This window comes from Apostichopus japonicus, chromosome 13 (genome assembly GCF_037975245.1).
Source record: "Apostichopus japonicus isolate 1M-3 chromosome 13, ASM3797524v1, whole genome shotgun sequence".
NCBI lineage: Eukaryota > Metazoa > Echinodermata > Holothuroidea > Aspidochirotida > Stichopodidae > Apostichopus > Apostichopus japonicus.
Window position 1 is genome coordinate 9918116 of NC_092573.1, and position 22766 is coordinate 9940881.

The following is a 22766-nucleotide window of genomic DNA, read 5'->3' on the forward strand; positions in this document are numbered from 1 at the left end:
AGTAGGTCACAAAGTCTGACCCCTGAGTGAATGAGTGAGCCATCCCCCCCCCCCCCAGACAATCGACTTTTATGTGTCATTTACCACAGAAAAAGTCCAACTTTCATGATTGTGGTGAATATTATGGCATGTACAAATATTTGACCAGGTGATAATATTTTTTTTTGCCTTTTATGATAAAGTAGTCTTTTGGTCTTTTAATACAGCTTCTGTTCACCACGACTTTGGAACACCTGCACTTTTTCGAAGACTTTATTTCCTTAAAAAGTGATATACGTGACTGTATGAATCACACTGGAGATAAAAATTTAATTTTCATTGTTGACATTTTCGGTGATGATTTGAATGAATGATAACCAAAGATTTATGGCAGCAGAGGTAAAGGTTTTGGATGGAATATGGATATGACTGGCAATAACTTGCACTGCACTCCTCTCTTACATGTCTCCACTAAACATATGTATATATATATACAGTATATTACGATTTCAATTTGATATGTATATATATATATATATATATATATATGTACATATATCATCTACCTATTGTAGCTTACACAAACTTAAGCAACTAAGAATGACAAATTTGTTTACTGTCTTGGTATATATTTGTATTTTATTGTTTGTTAATCGTCTGTTTCCGTAGTAGCATACAGTATGAAAGCATCTGCCAAATTTCGGGATTTCATAATCTGGACATGAAAGACCAATTTCCTCAACTCCCCAAACCATCAAGTCACCATTCTGCAATGTTATCTCTGCTCGCAATGCTTGGACCAGCTTTGAAAAGATATCCATTCATCGGCTGTTTTGATAAATCAGCTGCATATTGTATGGTATAGTTAAATCCATTTATTCATGCATTGATCCAGTGCCATGCATTCTGCTCAAGTTGTGTGTTTAGGTCCTATTCCATACCTCAACATACAAGAAAACTAGGATGCCATCCTATGCTTTGGTTAGATTGTGCACTGAAAAACAGAGGTGAGTCACTGCCTATTGTCAGGCTCAGTGACCTTTGACCTTTGTTTGCCCTAGTGTATCTTGACTTTTGTAATCATATCAACCCTAAGGGTTGTCAAAAGCAAGTCAGAGTTGTTGTTTTTTGTCAATAAAGACAATTTTATGAAGATTTTCATTCCAGGTGTTAGCATTTATCTGGTAGATCTTGGACATGCCATAAGCTGGGATTTAATAGGAAGAGTCACATCAATATGAAACTAGCAATTTCTTATTCATCTTGAAACATCAAACACCATTATTACAGGAAAAAACCTGGGGTCATATTGGTTATCCTCCATTGTAAGGTTGTAGGTGAGATTCCTGTTCAAATTCTGTTACAAAGGTTGAGTTGATGATATCTGAGTAAGCAGCTATAGCTTTTGCCAGAGGGTAGCTCCCCTCGATCTCATCGAAGAATTAATTCATTAATTTAAATACTATATGCTAATAGGGAAACAAGTGTGAGGGCAGTATTTGCATATATACATAGCTATTTTTTGGTAAACATGGTTGTTAGTTGGTTCACTGAACTGATTAAATGATATGACAGTGAGTGTATATGCTATTGTGTTGTGTTCCTGATATCAGTTACAGCATGTGCTTCAACATCATGTCCACCATGAAATGGCATCAATTTAATATAGATATAAAACAAATTTTCAGCTTGCTATATGTATACCATAATTTAATATAATTTCTTGATACAAAGTAGTATCCATTTGGATAGATATTTTGGAGCAAATATATGCCACGGTGCCAGGTACATAAATCACAGGATAACATTCCTGTATGTATTATGACCGACATACAGATAATGTAGAATAGCCTGCAATATTAGAGTTAATCTACAGTATAGCAGAGTCAGCTGATTTTCACCCCCCAGCCAGTTGTACTTTGTCACCACCACCACCACCATCATTCTATTTGGTTATCATGTTCCATTTGCTGTTTTTTTCCCCTCCAATATAATGCCTTTTGTCATTTATTTCCCCTTTGCAAACGATACTGTAACTTGTAGTACAAACCCTTCTATGGTCCCCTTATCCCCCCCTTTGTAACATTCCTATAATCCCCTCATTTACTTCACTCCTCACTTACCTGTCGCCCCATTACTTATGCACACCTACGTATCTACCTTAGCCTATTGAAGGGTATTTTCTGTTGTGTACACATACTATGATTTACTCTTCGCTGCACTTACATGATGGGTATTACCACAATGTTTGCTTCCCTTCTGCTACCACTTAAGTAGTCTATGAGTTGTCCCTCTATTTGCTTTGGCAGTGATGGAAGATGCCCACCTTGGTTGGTGGAAGCCCTTGGTGTGAAATGTGCTCCAGAGTTGTCATAATAAGCTGCCTTGTTAACAATAAAGGATCCCTTCCACATTCGAGTGATTGACACAAATTGCCTGATTTTTATCCTGATTTAAGCAAGAGGGAAGTCATTTGTTTATGATGGGAGGTTAAAAGAATTCTTTAAATATCTTCTCAAGAAAGAGGGAGAGGAGGAGGTTGGAAGATATCAATCTTAGAGAGGTGAAAAGATCAAGTTTTGGTTTTGATTCTTTTCCATTAATCTCCTGCCAATATATGTCAAGCAATCATACTTTGTTCCTGTTATGAAGAAGAGCTCTTAACCTTCGTGCTTAGTAAGAGCAGAGCTACAGATTCCCCCCCCCCCCCAAAAAAAAAAGTTTGTAACTCCCAGTGGAGCCTGCTCCTTGTTAGTTGGTCTACATCTTGCTTTTTTTCTGCTAATACTGACAGAGGTCCTGGCCCAGTCCACATGTGGCAATCTCCTTGCATAACCTATTCTGTACAACAAAAGGTGTTGGCAACTAATTGCTTTGCAAAGAAATGTAACAAAGATATGTAGTATGTTGATATACAGTCTTAGGCCTCAGCCTTGTTCGCATATTAGACAGGAAGGAGACCTAGGATCCTGGTAATCCCTGGAGAGGTTATAAAGCTGACCCCTGATGGGACCACATTTGAGAAGGCACAGTTTCAAGTTTATTTTCCACTTTCCATATTTATACATTAACAGAGTCAATGAGTAACTCAAATTATGATGAAATAACAATAAACAAAGTACAAAGTATGCTATAATGGAAGGGGAGGAACCAGAAGTAAGTAGAAACTTTTTGAGTCTGGACCCTTAACAAAAAAATAGAAAATTTCACATACATACAGAGAGAGTAAAGAGATAAGGAAAATCAGAGAAAAGATATAAACAGTGGATCAGTGATGAAAGAAAGAATATTATGCAATTGTAACATAAAGGTCACAATGATCGTTCAATATGCACAATACCAGGGCATTCGCTATTAGATATTTGTTCCTGTTGAGTTCTCACCAACTCCAAGAAAAAAATAACGGAAGTGACTTCCCTGCAGATGACTCAATTGCCTATCTTGAAAATGCTGGAAATAAAAAGCAACAAAAAGATAAAAACATTCCTTAACAAGTAGGAAATATGATACCCTTAGTATAATTATGTATTGCAAGGTATAAAATGTGATGTCAATTCAGAGAATTAGAAAGCCTTTCTTTGGCCTTTTATATGAAGAAAAGTTCTCAATCGATGTTTTCTCTTTTGCGGTCATAGCATTGTGAACATGGCGGGAAGACTTTAGTGCCGGAGGCCAGAGTCTATATCAAAAGATGAAGCCGCAATGTGTTGACAGTCTGTAATATACATGGGGCCTGGTAAAAGTGCATTTACTATGCATATATAGTGTTTTATACACAGTTTAACAGGCATGTGACAGTTCTAATTATTTTTATGCAGCAACGACATTGCACTGAAGTGAGAACACTAACCTGTGCTGTATATATATATATATATATATATATCTGATACATATGAAGATCTATCACTAAGTAGGTAAATTCAAAAAGTTTCCTTTTCCTGTTGATGAGATCAAAGGAGGCACGCATATATGTAGCTGATATCAACATTAAGATCTTTTTCAGTAGAAAATTCAAAGGTGTCCTTTCCATGTTGATGAGATTGAAGGAGGCACACACATAATATCGTTGAAATGACCAAGTGCAGAATTGTTATAATGTGAACACTATACAGTGCTATGTGAAATATAGATCTCTCACTCTCGAACATTTAGTGACTCAGCTTCATGCATATTCATAAGGGCCAATGGGATACCAGCCAGTTGGATCAATTTCCTAATGCTAATACCTCTCTAAACTGTACTCCAATATCATGCTTCAAAGCACTGGTATTGACAGTACAAACAGTTCCTTACCTTGATCTGATAGAAACATGATACATTCATACTGCTCATAATGACAATACCAGTGTTCTGAAGCCGGACATGACACTACAGTATAGAAAAAATTGTTCCAAGTGGGTGTTCAGTGGCTTAGCTACATGCATATTCAGTAGGGCAAATGGAGTACAGGAAAACTTGGAACAAAAGTGGGAACACTGTACAGTGCTATGCAGGTGAATGGATCTCTTAATTACTATGGAATATTCAGATGTTTCACTTCATGCATATTCGTGACTTCAAAATAGTCACGCACATAGGCGTAGGAGCCTGATTTGATTTGGGGGGCTGAAATGACTTGCCCGAAAAATATAACCAAAATTTTTCGTGCGCGTAGCGCGCATTTAACATCTTAAAGCAGCATTTTGCATTTGGTCGCCGTTTTCTACTTTTTTGACATGTCCATCGAGGTTTTTTACATATATCAATCACAAAACAGCAAACTAAGATATTAGCCAAGAAAATATCTTGGAGAAAACAAAGTTGAAAGTTGCAAATTTTTCGACTTTTATGCCACCATTTGAAGTAAGATATAAATAGATAAGCTAGTTATGTATGTCGTTATGGCATAGTGGAGTCAGTGCGGTTGAGAAAAATCATAGAAAAGGACGCAAAATGCTGCTTTAATGTGCTATCATATAGACATTCATCGGTTATTACATCACATGCCGATAACCGATGGTACCTATATGACATGCACAATAAGATGTTAAATGCGCGCGAAGCGCGCGAAAAATTTTGGTTTTATTTTCCCTGTTATTACCCTTCCATATTGGTTATAATTATTGGGGAAGTTGTTACAATAATAACGATAATAATAATATCAGTTTAACCATTGAAAAACACATTGCAAATTATTCTTCTTTCCGTAGGTGCCCGAAAAATTCTTAGCATATTGCCCAAATTTTCACCCCCCAAAAAATGAAAAACACATTGCAAGTTATTCTTCTTTCAGTAGGTGCCCGAAAAATTCTCAGCATATTGCCCAAATTTTCACAAAAAATATTGGTTGGGGGCTGCAGCCCCCCCAGCCCCCCGCCTCCTACGCCTATGGTCACGCATAGCATATTAACAGGATCAAGCAGGTCTAGAACTGTCCTGTGAACACTATATGCAACATGCTATGTGCAAATGCATATTCATGAGGTCGACTGCTGCACATAAGCAACATTGTCTGAGTCACACAATCATGTCAATAGTGCTATGTGGATGCAGATCACTTACTACTGAACATTCTTAGGAATTCACTTTCATCCATGTGGTGTACATGAGGTCATTGATCACTTACACAACATTGATCACTTACACAACATTTACACAACACTTTACACATTTATACACACACACTCTTACACATTACAACATTTACACAACACTTACATAACAATGATCACTTACTACTGAACATTCTTAGGAATTCACTTTCATCCATGTGGTGTACATGAGGTCATTGATCACTTACACAACATTGATCACTTACACAACATTTACACAACACTTTACACATTTATACACACACACTCTTACACATTACAACATTTACACAACACTTACATAACAATGATCATTTACTACTGAACATTCTTAGGAATTCACTTTCAGCCATTTAGTGTTCATAAGGTCAAATGATGCAAACACATTAACATTAACTAGAGAGAATGAACATGTTCTGTCAGACTTTTACAAAATATCCTGTACATTACTATATAAATACTAACTTTCTGAAAAGGAAATATCAAGTGGCTGGAACCAGATAAATCTCTCGGAGTTTAGTGTTAGCAAAAAAAAATGTGTGAAAATATTAATAATATTTTCATAAAAAAATATTATATTTTTTGCTAACACTAAACATGACTATTGGTCAAGCTGACTCAACAGTTCAAGTCCCCTGCCCTTGCAGAGTTCAGCTTAGAGCCATAATTGATTGTATTTAATTGAGTACATGCAGAAATTGCCGAGACCTGAACTATATATGTAATTCTTTGAAAGTTCCCTGAATGTCAAAACTACAAGACATGTATACTTTGGTGTTAATCCCCAGTACTATATATAGCGTTCAAAATATTGACATATATTGTTCTTATCCATACATGTACTACTTTCCATAAAAGTTATTCCAGGGAATGACCTTTCACAAGGACTATTAATATATTCTTCATGGCATCTATGCATCCCAAGGACTTTGGTTAATTTGGACAGCTAGTTTGGAATTCTATGAAATTTAATTAGTGCATTAGTCATCAAAGTCATGCTGTTTACATTTCAAACCGCTATTCTATGGTGTGACGACGAAGTCGTGGTAGAAGTAGTTGTACTCCAAATTGGACTCTGTGATGGTTTGTATATATATAAACATATGTATGGCTTGGGATCGGGAAATAAGGTGTGTTATCAATTATTTAATTGCTTGTGAAAGATGAAACTTTGTTCCGTACCGATGAAATAAGTCAAATGACACAATTGTGCATCAAGTGACGTCACTTCTTCATTGATTTTAAGTGCAAGTCCTCCAAGTATGAGACAGTCGTTCGTATGTTACTTCACATCTTGCAGTTTTTTTCTTGTGTGTTGTAGCACTTCTGTTTATGGCCCTGCAACTCATGTATGTACCTTGTGTGGGCGGTCAAATCGTGCTGCATGTCACACATTTATGTGTGTAAGTGTGTGGATGGTGAAGGTTAAGTTTTATACTAGAGAGGGCGCTATGATATGTCCAAATCATCTATGACGTATTGTCATGTAAAAGATGTTTAAACACAGGGTGGGCCACCTTTTTGAATGAATGGGCCAGATATAAGTAGTGAAAAATTTACTGGGCCGCACCTAACCAACGACCTGCTGTTGATTTCAAACCTTTGATTCCGAGGACTTTCAAGCAATAGGTGTGTGTGTTCTTAATCTGTATTCACAAAAACATGTCAATACAGTACAGTTGATAATTGAAGGGGATAATAGGCCTACCTGACAGCATCATTAGTGCCGATAAATTCTAAGCAGCTAGCGTGTTTTTGTGATGATGTAAAATAGATTGTTTTTTCTTCTTTTTTATTGAGACATCTCACAGGTCGCCGACAAATTACTGGCGGGCCGCATGCGACCCACGGGCCGTAGGTTGCCCACCCCAGTTTTAACAGAAGTACAAAATTAATTTTGATGATGTTGCATAACATTCTTTTGGTTAAACTATTCCACACAGTAACTTGAAAAGGGCATCTCAATATCTAGTCTCGAACTTAAGATATGATTGATTAAATGGAACCTGTTTTAGCTGGGTAAACCCTAGATTCTAATCCTTGCAATGGATCATAGTAGCAGGTAATATGTGATGTCACTGGACAAATGTTCTTTAAATGCTTTACTTACCCATGATTAACCTCATGATGATTTATTCCTGAAATGTGTGGATACATTTGGAATGTCTGTTTAGCTGTCAATGTTCTCTGTATGTAGAATGCCATCAAAATGCAACCTTCTGTATAATGATTATTTTCCCTCTGTGCATATTAAAGTGTGATAAATGTTATAAAGATAAAACAAACACATTTCAGATGAATTTGCTGTGATGATGTCATTCACTCTGTTGTTGCCAGATGCAAAATTAGAAAAATTCATATCTTTTTTTTATAACAAATGTTATAAAGAAAAACAAACACATTTTCAGCTGAAATGCTGTGATGACATTATTCACTCTGGTGTTGCCAGATGCAAAATTAGAAATATTCATATCTTTGCTATCAATGCTATGAGGATGTGGTTGAGACCTTAGAATGATGCAGAAAATTGCCAGCATCTTTTACAAAGCAATCAACTTCAGCCATCAGAAATATCCTTATAATCTAACCATGCGAGGTCAGCCAAAAGCATATAGGAACTATCGTATGTAATTTATGTATGTACAGTTAGATATCAGTCAATATAAATGTTAAAAAGAAAGGATTGTGAAATAGGTATATCTGAGTCGTTTATTAAAAGTATAATATATAGGGCAAAAAAAATATTTCTTTGAGATGGTTTTGAATGAAGTGGTTGAAATTTAAATAATTTTTCTATCAAATATGCTATAGATAAGTGCATCATAAATATTGTTTAACAGATTGTGGTGGACTTGGCTGCATCCATTGAAATTGTAAGATTTACTTCACTCCTCCTATCTTACCAGTCTCCCACTCAACATGTGCACTTTACCTGATCTACCTATTAATACTACTATTTAGAGTATTTGTTTCTGAGTACACGGTTCAATATCCAACCACAGATCTAGGCCCAGCTGTGTTTCTTCTTATTTCTAACTTTTTCAAAGGATATAAATTATTATTAAGGTACTACAGTAGGCTATAGTTTCAATTTTTTACTACCTTGTTGATTCCCCTCAGAACCCTTCTCATGCCGGCCAGTAAAACGAGATTATTTGTAATCCATATCCTCAACATTTGCTCGTTTATACTTTGCCAGAATATCCGGAAAGACCATTTGGGAAAATGATGGAAAAAATTATTTTAGTAAAGAGCAAAATTCACGAATGACTCAGGTACAGTTACCCAGCTGTCATCGTGCGTCATGTGAGTTCCCCCGGACAGAGCGTGCAGTTTCGATGTTTACCCCGTCGTATTTGCTGCCCCGTGCAAGCTATACGATATATATGTATATTAATATTTATAATGCAAGGAGCAAGTAGTAATAACTGAGGCTTTGCATTGTCCTATGAAACTTCCTCTCTCAATTTCGTGGAGGAAATGAATATTCCTGGTTGATTTCCAGCTCTAGACGTTTGGTCTGTTAGAGTGGCAGCCGCATGCTGCCGATGTACATATATATGTTTGTAGGGATGGAGTTAGTCCTGTAAATGTCTAGCATCAGTGAGTAATTAGCTATATGGGCCAATCTATCAGCTGTTAGGTGGATATTAGAGCAGAGGGAATTACAAAAAGGAGGGAATTCATGTTATGATGTAATTACAGTGATGAGATTAGAAAACTGGGACACACAGATGGTAACAATGACCTCATCTGTCAATACGGATCAAGTCTCTTGTTGAAATGGATCCAATGTGTGGGGGTACCGATTATACAGTACATGGTTACTCAGTATATATATTAAGGTTATGACTATATATCTATGGATGTTCACTAAATTCTTTTGTCATTTTGGTGATTCTACAAGTTGCTGTACTATGTATTTCAGCGGAATTTGCTACAAATACAGTGTATGGATACATGTGTTACATTTTGTACACACAAATAAATTGAAACGACCTCAAAGAAAGTGGAATTAAAAGTCTGAAAGGTCAGGTCAGGTCAACTGATGGTTTCTTACCTTTGTGCACATGGTTTTATAAATAGCTAAGATTGAAAGTACTTGTGATAGAAATGGAATTGCAACTGTGTAGACAGTTCGAAAGGTCAGGTCAAGTAAGGTCAGGCCAGACAAGACCAATTCACATTTGTAGACGGTGTCTGTTATGTTTGGGAAGATATCGTGGAGGAGCCTCATGTATATTAAAGAACACTGGAATTGAAGGTCTGGATAATCTTAAAGGTCATGTCAGGTCACATGATGCAAATTTACAAGTATGTGTCTCACTTTTACATAGTGTTTTTCATGCGTAATAATTTACTGTACATTGAAACGACTAATTATGAACAAAATATGAAAGTGAAAAGTCGGAACAATTTGAAAGGTCAATTCAGGTCACAGGATGCAAATGAAAGTATGTGTTCACACTTGTACACAGTCTTTTACATGCTTAGTAAGATACTAAGACTTATTATTATAGAGAAACGTGAAATAGTGAAAAGTTCATTTGTAAATGCATACAGTGATGTATATAATAAACTGGGAAGGTTCATTGAGTAAAGACTTTACAGAAATTAAAATTGAAAAGTCTCTGGATTGTCCAACTGGTCTGAAAGGTCATGGAAACCTAGACTATACAATACTTCCTGATTAAAAAGCCTATAGAAACCTGCTTTGCATGCAAATGTTATCTTCACAACACCACCATACACTTAGCTCCACCTGGCTAGGCCTATATCACCCTCAAGCTTGGCACACTTGACACCCTTTACACCTGTGAAATTTAACTGCAGCTTCCTGCCACCTGGACAAACTATACAGGCTGTCATATGAGATACCTTGTAGCTGATCACCTCAATGAATTCTGTGGCATTGTGAAAGCAATTGAAGCAGAAATGCAGGGTTGAGGTTTTGATTCCATATATCCAGTGACTCTGCAATTACGTGTATTAAGTTGATGATGCAACTAATTGTACAAATGTTATTAATGTAAATGATAGTTTATGTTATGTGTATTAACATTTGTGTAACTAGGGTTTATAATTATGTAACTGATAACAAATGTTATGAAGGTAAATTATGATATTGTAACATTGGTGTAATTAAATTTATTAAAACTATAAAAACAAACAGGGTTGAGGTTCTATTCCCTACTTCCATTGTAATGTGCAAGATCTAATTTACATAATAGAGCTAATGATCAAAATTGTACATGATATTAATTGCTTATTGAGACTATGTACAGCTATGTACAGCTCCCTGTGTACTGTGGTAATGTGAGAATGTGATTGACCATACTAGCCATGACATGTGTAGTCTCTTTGATGGTCATGCAGGCTTGCATTAAAGGCTGGTCTGGTCTTAGTTATACTGAGCTGAGCTGCACAGTCATTGCAGTAATCATCTTGCAGTCATGACCTAATATAGATGTTCATTTTATTATTGTTGATCAATATTTCCCTTCCTATCCCTACCCTCCCCCACCTACCCCTGCCCTTGCCCCTCCCTATTCCTGCCCTCTTCCCCTCCTATCCCTGCCCTCTTCCCCTCCTATCCCTGCCCTCTTCCCCTCCTATCCCTGCCCTCTCCCCCTCCTATCCCTGCCCTCTTCCCCTCCTATCCCTGCCCTCTTCCCCTCCTATCCCTGCCCTCTCCCCCTCCTATCCCTGCCCTCTTCCCCTCCTATCCCTGCCCTCTCCCCCTCCTATCCCTGCCCTCTTCCCCTCCTATTCCTGCCCTCTCCCCTCCTATCCCTGCCCTCTCCCCCTCCTACCCCTGTCCTATCTGCCTCCTATCCCTGCCCTCTCCCCCTCCTATCCCTGCCCTCTCCCCCTCCTATCCCTGCCCTCTCCCCCTCTTATCCCTGCCCTCTCCCCCTCCTATCCCTGCCCTCTTCCCCTCTTATCCCTGCCCTCTCCCCCTCCTATCTCTGCCCTCTCCCCCTCCTATTCTTGCCCTCTCCCCTCTTATCCCTGCCCTCTCCCCCTCCTACCCCTGTCCTCTCTGCCTCCTATCCCTGCCCTCTTCCCCTCCTATCCCTGCCCTCTCCCCCTCCTATCCCTGCCCTCTCCCCCTCCTATTTCTGCCCTCTCCCCCTCCTATTCTTGCCCTCTCTGCCTCCTATCCCTGCCCTCTTCCCCTCCTATCCCTGCCCTCTCCCCCTCCTATCTCTGCCCTCTCCCCCTCCTATTCTTGCCCTCTCCCCTCTTATCCCTGCCCTCTCCCCCTCCTACCCCTGTCCTCTCTGCCTCCTATCCCTGCCCTCTTCCCCTCCTATCCCTGCCCTCTCCCCCTCCTATCTCTGCCCTCTCCCCCTCCTATCCCTGCCCTCTCCCCCTCCTATTCTTGCCCTCTCCCCCTCCTATCCCTGCCCTCTCCCCCTCCTATCCCTGCCCTCTTCCCCTCCTATCCCTGCCCTCTCCCCCTCCTATCCCTGCCCTCTCCCCCTCCTACCCCTGTCCTCTCCCCCTCCTATCCCTGCCCTCTCCCCCTCCTACCCCTGTCCTCTCCCCCTCCTATCCCTGTCCTCTCCCCCTCCTATCCCTGCCCTCTCCCCCTCCTACCCCTGTCCTCTCCCCCTCCTATCCCTGCCCTCTCCCCCTCCTATTCCTGCCCTCTCCCCTCCTATCCCTGCCCTCTCCCCCTCCTACCCCTGTCCTATCTGCCTCCTATCCCTGCCCTCTCCCCCTCCTATCCCTGCCCTCTCCCCCTCCTACCCCTGTCCTCTCCCCCTCCTATCCCTGTCCTCTCCCCCTCCTATCCCTGCCCTCTCCCCCTCCTACCCCTGTCCTCTCCCCCTCCTATCCCTGCCCTCTCCCCCTCCTATTCCTGCCATCTCCCCCTCCTATCCCTGCCCTCTCCCCCTCCTACCCCTGTCCTCTCTGCCTCCTATCCCTGCCCTCTCCCCCTCCTACCCCTGTCCTCTCCCCCTCCTATCCCTGTCCTCTCCCCCTCCTATCCCTGCCCTCTCCCCCTCCTACCCCTGTCCTCTCCCCCTCCTATCCCTGCCCTCTCCCCCTCCTATCCCTGCCATCTCCCCCTCCTATCCCTGCCCTCTCCCCCTCCTATCCCTGCACTCCCCCTCCTCTAAGGCAACGTTGCCATAAACTTCACTGTCATATCCAAACCTCAAAAAACACAAATTGTTCTCAGTTGTCCTTGAAGCATAAATTCCTGTCTATCTATCATTATTCAATGTCTGAAACAAATTTGCAAGGATGAAGTACACTTATTTATTTATTTTTATTTTTCCAGCAAATATAACATGTTGAAAGATAGTTTAAAAAAAAACCAGCACCAATTATGACAGAATTAAGTGACTTAATTGTAAAAGCATAATTTTTGATAATAACTAAATGTAGAGTATAATTAATTCAACAACCATTGTCCATTGGAAAACTTTTATTTTCCAAGTTGAGTACAAATATAATGACATATCAGTGGGCAAACGAAGTCAGTTTGAACTTTGTGTAATCAGTTCATTGTCACCCAGAACAGTCTACAATCTTAAACCTGTAAATTTTCTTCTGAAGTGAAATGCTAATTTGCTTGTATTTTGTATGGTAACTATGTCATAAATAGGACATTCTCTGTAATGCAAAAAAATTGGCTATTAAATATCATCCTATCATCCTAAAAATGTTGCATGCTTGCAATTATCAAATAAATGTGTTTACTTAATTGTTTAATTTTGTTGAATAATATCTTTATAAACATTAAATACAAAAATGCTTATCTGGCAAGCACATTTTGAGAGTACCTTTGCATTTCAGCTATATTTAGCCTATTGTTTACACAATCAAAGGATTGATGTAAATCAAAACAATAAAATAACCAATTGTTCTGTAAGGGAGTGTCCAACCCGATTTTTTCAAACTTTTGTTTTCCTTTCTTTACAGCCAATTATAGCAGAAGATTACAGCGACCCTAAAGATGTTGTTAGGGTAGCTCAGCAAGGGGGTCTTGTTATACCTCCTGAAAGCCCTGACCAGATCGCAAGACCTCCTGAAGATGACTACTCCGTACCTTATGATGCCCAAAAGGTCATCGAACGTAAGTCACGAATATATATTTATGCAAATTATTCAGGGTAGCTGTATCCCATTTCTACCTAATAAATACAATTTGATGCAATAGTGTGCTACCATTGCCAATATTAATTTGCTGGAAACATTATACCCTGAACTGTGGCAAAACAAAACCCCAACTATAATGGCAGTAGCATTTCAGGAGAACTAAAGTCTGCTTTCATGCAAACCAGAAGACCTCAACTTTACGAGGTGGATAAGAACATTTTGCAGTCTGGGTGCCATAAATCATGGAGAACCATAAAAATTCTGCTTCTACTCATTAACCTGTTTAAGCTTTTAAGCAAACAATTAAATGCATATTAATTACTTCTGTGATAATGATGGACAGATGAGCAAACATTAGCACTTGGCTTCATTTTTAAACAAACAATGAAATGCATATTTCCAAGATATGAAAATGGTAATAATTTACTAGCGTGCTCCCTTGCCTGTCTCATCACTACTGTAGCACTACTAAATCTATCAAACAGGGAATTTTTAATAAATTTGCTTCTCTACAATCTGCCACTTTTGGGGTCTGTGATCTATAGGATAATGTAGTTTTAGGGAGATGTTAAAGTACTACAGACAACTGGACAATTTGCCACATTTTTAGTAAATTTGTTGTGTGTGATAATCTCATCCAAAATCTGTTGCCATTTCTTCGAAAAGTTCCCTTTCGTTTCCAAGATATACACATTGATCTTTTGATAAATCTGGGAAACTCATTAGGTATGTGCAGATTATGATATGGAGTGTTGCACTCATTAAAATTTCTTATTTTAGGTCTTTAATAAGTTAACCCTAATTACAAGTTCACATATATCATTTGAATAATGTGATGTTCCTCTTTTTTCAAAGAAGACGATGAAATATTTAAAAAAAATTGCCTTAGGCCACGAACTTGTGTTCAGTGTCCTTGAAACGAAGGTTGTAATAATGAAGGAATAATATAACAGAAAATTAGGCAGTCACTCCCTTTACATCATCAATGTGCATAATTAGCTAATGTTTATTCATAAATAGAACTAGAATTAAGAAAAGGCTCGTAAAATGGTCAATCTTTGATGGGATTTGCAGATATTTTCATGATTTCTAATGCCTATTAGAGTGATTAGGACAATGTTGTTCATAGGTGTCTGTAGACCAGGGTTGTCCAACCTTTTGCAGAGGAGGGCCACATGGAATGATTGGGATGAAGGAGGGGGCCGCATGAACCCTACGCTCGATTTTTCGATTTTTTGCCCGAAGCCCAAGGCAACAAAACGTGAGCACTGCGCGCGGAGCACACTGATTTACTTTCCTTTCTGATAAAACAGATGAATAAAGTCCAACCGCCCCCCGGGCCCCTCCGCTGAGAGAGTGTCACACAAACTGACCTGTATGCAGTTTTTTGGACCCAGAAGGTTCGAATGATTGATTATATAGCTTCAAATTGTTATCAATAAATCTGCTCACTAAAATTTCGCGCCATAGAGCATCTCTGGCGGGCCGGATGCAACCCTGCGGCGGGCCGGACTGTGGCCCGCGGGCCGTAGGTTGGACAACCCTGCTGTAGACCTATAGTATAAAGGCTAAGTACAGACAATGTGAGTGGGGTGCATGGTGGAATGAGAAGAATCTAGGCCAGTAACATGGCTGGAGCATTGCTCTTGGTTTACCAGATGGTTGCATACACGAAGAGCGATTGTGCCACACTCGATCACTACAATAGCTGCCTGGACACAGGCAATTTGATTCGCTCATAAATGTACAAACCAAGGAAGTTTGGAGACATCTGGGTCCTTTTTCATTTGTATAATAAGTGTCCATCAAAAGTAAGTGATAACATTAAAATAAATGTGTTTGACACAAAAGTCTGTATTGAATTATCCATTAATGGCTTGCTCAGAATAACTGCTGGTTTAAAACTAAAGCAAAATGCATCTATGGAAAAGTTTAAAGTATTTAACATTTGCCTTTAAAACCTAAATTCCAGTATTTCTCACCTGAATCACCCAAATCAATACTATTTTGCAAGTTTCTCTACCATATGTCTGTTACGTACTTTTTAAATTTTTATCCAAGGCTCTTAAAACCTTAACGACATTAAAAGCTTTAGCCAGGATTCTTACGTGCAAAGGTTAAAGACTGTTTTGAAAAGTGTAATGGATCTCGACTAACTGTTTATCTTTTGTTCTACAAGCAACAAATTCTTTCTTTTCTTCAGGAGTTTTAAATGTCTGTTGTGACATTGATACAAGATACTAAATACTTTAATATTTTCTGTTTAGTATAAATATCCTTGATTGGAAGTCAAGTTAAGCTTCCAACACATGACCGGTTGGTTTTAATATATTTCTACCGTGGTAGCCTTTATAAATCATCCCTCGTTGACTGAGAGTTCCTTGACTCAGCCATTGATGTATCCTGTTTCAATTTCAATCGCTCCTTTGAGTCAGCCTGTTTCGATATTCATGACGGAATATTAACCTGAAAGGTATGGCGGCATTGAGACAATTCTATGTACATGTTGTACGTCCTATACTACCTCGAACATGTCCGACCGAGTACCGACTGACAAAAAATCCTATAGGCTGTAATTAAAAACAGAGTAGATGTTATTCACAAGAGACAAGACGCTGTTTCAATGATTCTTTGAGCTTTTTGATTAGTAACCTGCTGAGATGGTATGGCCATCATATGTATGAAGGTATGAATGTGCTGTAAGGGTTCTTTCATATCGATAACCTCGATGGGGAGATATCCCAGCTCTTTGGGGCATAGAGTGGGTGGGGGGTGGGGGGGTGAGAGTTTTGTGTGGAACTGTTCAAGCTGCTTTTTTGAGAAGATTTTGGATTTATTTGTGTTTATCTCTGTCGATGGTGAAAATGATTAAAAATGATTTTTTTTTTTTTGGGGGGGTTTGCTCAACCTGTCAAGATCATTTGCTGATATCAGAGTCAAAGTTATATGAGATTGTCTTGCAATCATATTTTCAGTATAAATCCCCCTAAAGGTCTGTCAAAAGTCTTCAACCAGAAGCTGTAGACGGCTTCTTTAAGTGCATGGTTATCCAATCGGGATTGAAGGGTATAAAGCAGTGAGAGATACAGTGTACTTGAATAATATCTCCGAAAAACAAACGATAATGGATCATATCAGAAGGAAATTTATTTTTACTTAGTAGTAAAATATTTATTTATACAGTATTATTTTTACAGTAGCAGTATCGACCATGTAAACAACTTTCAACTTATTATCCAGGTATAGGTTACAATTTCAGTCGTTCTTTAATTGTTCAGATATAAACTGCGGGGATCGGCAGTCAAAGTGGCTGGACCGTCTAGACGAAGACCATTAGGTAGCATATTCCATATAATTGACACAGCAACTTTCACTCTAATGTGGTCTGTAAGTCCCTTTAGAAGCCCTCATTTGCTAAATCCTACCCATCACTGGATAGCTGACATGTTGGCCATTCATGGCAACTTCAGTTTTCCATTTTGTTACCTAACAATATTAACTTTTTAGCTGGGAAAGGCCCAAAGTTTTACGTCACTTTTATTACAAGCTTCTTTACTCACCGATAAACAATTTTCATACCCTCAGCTTGGGATGTCGTAAGTGGTCTACAAATTGCCTCAATTGACCTAATTTTTGCACCAAATGTACTTTCCATATATGTGTACTCTCCACATCCAAGCCACAAAACCAAAAAAAAAATAGAGGGAGACAAAAAAAAAAACAGATACTGTCTGATAAGTTATCAAAAGAGATGTTTCTCCTGTTGCTTTTCATCACTTTTTCCTGAGGCTGGAGCAACACTCCTGCAACCAACGGATTGATATGGACTCTAATTGAAGTACATGCTACTCTTATTAAAGTGAGTCAAGGCTTGAAGGTCATTAGAATTGACCCAAAGTTTTACTCTGCTTCAAAGTTTCTGGAAGTTTTCTTAAAAAGTGCTTTCCTAGAGGCTCTGATTCATAATATTATTTCCAGACATAGAAGAGACAGTTCAGTCAGACATTTAAATGTCTCGATGATAAGGTCAAATGCTTTTGCTGGTGAAGATAACTTAGTACTTGCAGTGACCATTATTAGACTATCTAGCATATTTGGGGGGGATATTAATCCTGATGACCTTTCACCCCCAGAAGCTGTGCGCTCGAATCAATCTAAGACAATTGCCTAAGGTTTTGGTTGGTTCAGATATAAGTTGCTTTTTAATGCAAATTACATTTCTTTAATCATGAGTTAATTTGCCCAGTTCACATAATTAAGCCAAATGTTTGTGGTTATAGAGTTGTATAAACTATCTAAACTTATGGATTAACATTTGTAGGTGTAGTCTGAACTGTGACAGAACCGATGTTGTCTTTAAATATGCCTTAAAGTATATAATATATATATATATCATCATAAAAATGCTGTCCAAAGTGCATTCCTAAAGATGTTTACCTTAGAACACTTTTTTTTAAGTTGATTTTGATTGATTTTCTTGATCATAGAATCACGTAACAATGTAGATACAGTAGTATGTACAGTAGGTCATAATAAGATTGGATGTTTTAACTTCCAGTTCAAACAAAGACTTAAAAAGGTGAATTTTTTTTTCATTTTCCTTGCTGTGAAATATATATAAATATATATATCTTATACTCAATTGATAACCATCATTGGAGGGGGGAGTGGGGAGGGGAGAATGTATGTTATTGTCTTATTTTTGAGTAACTAATGTTTGGCTAGTTTGGTAACATGAGTGCCGAAACCCAGGATCAGTTTATGATATATTTTAGTACTATATAGTTATTTCTTACAGTGGTACATAAGGATTTATTTATTGCTTTCAAATAATTTTTATTACCTCAGGTAGAAAAATGAAAGTCAGTTATAGATGGGGACTAAAACTCTCTTGAAAACTTTGGCCCTTTGATTTTTAAGATACTTTTTGTTCTTAAATTGAATTAATACGTTGACACTTTTGTTTCATGTGTGAAAGGAGTTGGTTATTATAATCATTATTTTGGCCTTGACTCTCTCTCATATCATTTTTTTAGTCTGGGGAATTTGACAGACTTCATGGCTAATGAAGTTATCAAAGACATTGCCATTGGCAAGGTTAATGTGTCTGCTTAGATACACTTCAAAATGTGGATAATATTAGGCATAACCAAAGAAAGCTTTGTCAGTTGCAGCAGCAGTCAGCTGTCATTGAGTCTGGTCAACAAATAACACAGAGCTGACAAAAACAAGTCTTGTTCAAGATGAGAACTTGTATTCCCCAGACTTGTAGTACAAGTACTACAGTGTGAGTATGAGTACAAACAGTATGAGTACAAACAGCATGAGTACTACAGTATTAGCATGAGTACAACAGTATGAGCAAGAGTTCTGCAGTATGAGTACGAGTACAACAGCATGAGTATGAGTACAAACAGTATGAGTACAAACAGTATGAGAATGAGTACATTCAGCGTGAGTATGAGCACAGCAGCGTAAATAAGAGTACAAACAGTCATGAGTATGAGTACAACAGTATGAGCACAAGTAAAACAGTATGAGCATGAGTACAACAGTATGAGCACAAGTGCAACAGTATGAGTACAACAGTATGAGTACAACAGTATGAGTACAACAGTATGAGTACAACAGTATGAGTACAACAGTATGAGCACAAGTAAAACAGTATGAGCACAAGTAAAACAGTATGAGCATGAGTACAACAGTATGAGCACGAGTACAACAGTATGAGTACAACAGTATGAGTACAACAGTATGAGTACAACAGTATGAGTACAACAGTATGAGTACAACAGTATGAGTACAACAGTATGAGCACGAGTACAACAGTATGAGCACGAGTAAAACAGTATGAGCACGAGTACAACAGTATGAGCACGAGCACAACAGTATGAGCACAACAGTATGAGTACAACAGTATGAGTACAACAGTATGAGTACAACAGTATGAGTACAACAGTATGAGTACAACAGTATGAGTACAACAGTATGAGTACAACAGTATGAGTACAACAGTATGAGTACAACAGTATGAGTACAACAGTATGAGTACAACAGTATGAGTACAACAGTATGAGTACAAGTACAACAGCATGAGTAGAGTACAACAGTATTGGCACAAGTACAAGTAGTGTTGCTCGTGGTATGAGTACGAGTACATAGCTCTATAAAGTACAAGATGGAGGACTTGAATTTGCGCTAGTTCCTATACTACTATTCAAATTTCCCCTCCCCCTCCTGAACAAAAATCCATATGTACAGTAAGTGTACAGGTAACTATGCTAGAATACGTGGAGGACAAGCCTAGTTTTTTTTGGTGAAAGAACTTCACAGTGTCACATGTCTTTGGAATTACTGTAGTCAAAAACTAGTTTCTACTCAACAGATCCTCTCATCTGCAAACAGCTTCTTGGACAGCTGCCGTCATCAATCTCATGAAGTGCCATATGACAGTTTTCAAAATTACTTCAGTAGATTATCCATGGTACACAATCTATGTGGAATGTGTGATCCAAAAGTGATAACGGAAAATTTGTCCTCGATTTTGCCGATGTCCCTATTAAGTCCAAGCTATCTTTCATGTATTCTGAGCATGAATTCTTAGGGTTAGTGGCACAGTCCTTTATGGAAGATCATTGCTCCTTGGCCTCATAGGTTTTAGACCACTGATCATGTAATACACACTAGTCATTATGCCACCTGCTTTTCTCTTCTCTTAGTCAGACTTTAGGAAAGAGATATGTAGTGTATCTTACAGCACCTACTGTAGGTCATACAGACATACACCCTTGATCTGTCGCAGTGGTGTGTTTTAATTGTATACCTAACAAGTGCTATATCGGTTACAATGTTGTTTGGCTCCCTCCCAAGGAATGTTAATAAGCATGTTCTATTAATAAAAGTCTTTATTTCTTCAGCTTCGAACGGCTATGTCACAGATCACCGTTTAATACTCGCATGTCTTAGGCGAGGGATGGTTTAAAAGCAGCATGATACATGATTGAAAATATTCCCAAGTCTTTCTCAATTTCTGGGAATTTTATGGAAGTACGTTCAATTACTTGACTGAGGTCATGTATGTACAATTGCAAATTTAATAGTAATGACAACACAGAAATTTCTGGGAAATAGCATGGAAGTGTGCTGAATTACTTGACCGAAGTAAATTAACATACAATTGCAAAACAGTATTGACAAAAACAGGAGAATCATTTAAACTCAACATGAACCAGCTTTGAAAACACCAACAATTTCTATTTTGAATGAGATTTCCTCGATGTTCGTTACAAGATCTTCCTATCATCCAGTACGTGGAATCGGTTTTCTAAATCGGCCTCTGACCTCGCGAGCAGCTGTCATAATCCGTGATGAGTCCTGAGCTGCTAATCACATCCTGCATTGGAGCTATTTCACTTATCTCCTCTAGATGAAGGGAAATGACTCACCGTGTCGTGAACGTCACTCAGGATTAGCAAACCTGCAGGTGTCACGGCTGTGAGGGCGGTATTCTGGCAGGCATTGGCGCCATTCTGTCAGAGTGATGGCGAGATGCCTGCTGATGATGTAAATGATATGTTCCTCCATTCTGTAATTTGCTAATTAGCGATACTAATCTTACAACAGTGACTGCATGCCAGTGGTGATTGAGATGTATAGCGTACTGTATACGTGGGTTGCTCTTGTTGTGCCGTACGTACGTCACCATAAGTCATACTAATTAGTTACAATTTCAAAAGTATTTGTCGATGTAGACTTATAGCGCCATGGATGATTATCCTGACCAGTTGGGACCATACTAGCGTAAGGGTAGATGCTTGAAGTATTTTGGTTTTTTCTGGTTATCTTCAAAGTTTTGGAGAATAATATCATATAACCTATTACAATGTAATATAAAATTGATGTACAGTACTTAAGCAAACTACTCGTCCGACAGACCACCTCCGAAGCTGTTTTTGGTCGTCCCAATAGAAATTGGATAGGATGCAAAAACCGGATCATACTCCTCACTTAACTATGAGTGCAGGCTGGGGTATTTTCTAGGTGGCCCGAGAGCCGAATCTCAAAATTATGAAGATTTCAAACGGACCCGTAAAAACAAATTGGACCATAATCTTGCACAAAACCAGTATACAGACCTTAGTGCTTAGTCTGTGTACTGTATATATACATATATGTGTATATATATATATATATATATATATATATATATATATATATATATATCTATATATATATATACATACATATATATATATATATATCACTACAATTTTAATTATATATATATATATAGCTATATAGCAATTGATTCTCTTTGCCAACATTTCTAATCTACTGTAGGCCCTCGTAGAGAACAAATTAAGAACTCTAGCTACTCCTATGATGTTAGACTCAATAGTATCGTTGACCAGCATGCATTTTCCTGTATGTGGCTCAAGTGCACATTCCTGAAGGTATTAGATTACAGTGTGAATGCAAGTCATCTCAGTTACTATAGCAGTAGGGAAGTAGTAGGTAATTTTGGTTTCTAAAACAACAGATATCCTAATGATGTGAATTAGTACAGTGACCGGGACTGGCAGGTTTCTAGTGCACTAGTTGGCATGGCAGTTTCTCTGATCTGCTCTTAACTGCATGTGCGACATTACGAGTCAACCTTGTTAGCCCTTACTTGATTTTCGGGGCATCACATGCTCTACAAAGCAACCCAAGCCGTCTTCTTTAAATCTTACTCCTGAAGCTAAAATTGTGAACATTTATTCCTATTGCAGCTGCTTCATTTAGCTTAGATAAGAAAGACAGCTTTGGGTTACTTTGCAGATAATGTGATAACCTGAAAATTGGCGTTTTCCCTGGATATAAACCAAGGGAAGGCTAACCAGGTTAAACTCGTAATGAACACCTAATGTGATGATTGATGACATAGTCTATTGCCATCTTTCATTATATGGCCGAAACTTTCTGTTAAATTCAGGAAAAAACTTTTCTTTTCTTGCAGGCCCAAAAATCAGAAATTCCTGTTTTTTTCCCCTTAATTTTCTTGTGATCTTTGGTGTACATCCCGAAAGCTATTTAACATTGTAGTAAATTTATTCTGCACAA

The 22766-nt window shown here is 38.4% G+C and overlaps 1 protein-coding gene across 2 annotated transcripts in view; it reads left to right on the forward strand.

Moving 5' to 3' along the window:
* LOC139978252 (uncharacterized) overlaps nucleotides 1–22766 on the forward strand; it is a 76698-nt gene that overhangs the window by 30761 nt on the left and 23171 nt on the right. For both annotated transcript variants that reach the window (XM_071988258.1, XM_071988259.1), the window contains one exon: nucleotides 13488–13641. In XM_071988258.1, coding sequence (XP_071844359.1) covers nucleotides 13488–13641 — 154 coding nt within the window. The remainder of the gene's footprint in view (nucleotides 1–13487; nucleotides 13642–22766) is intronic.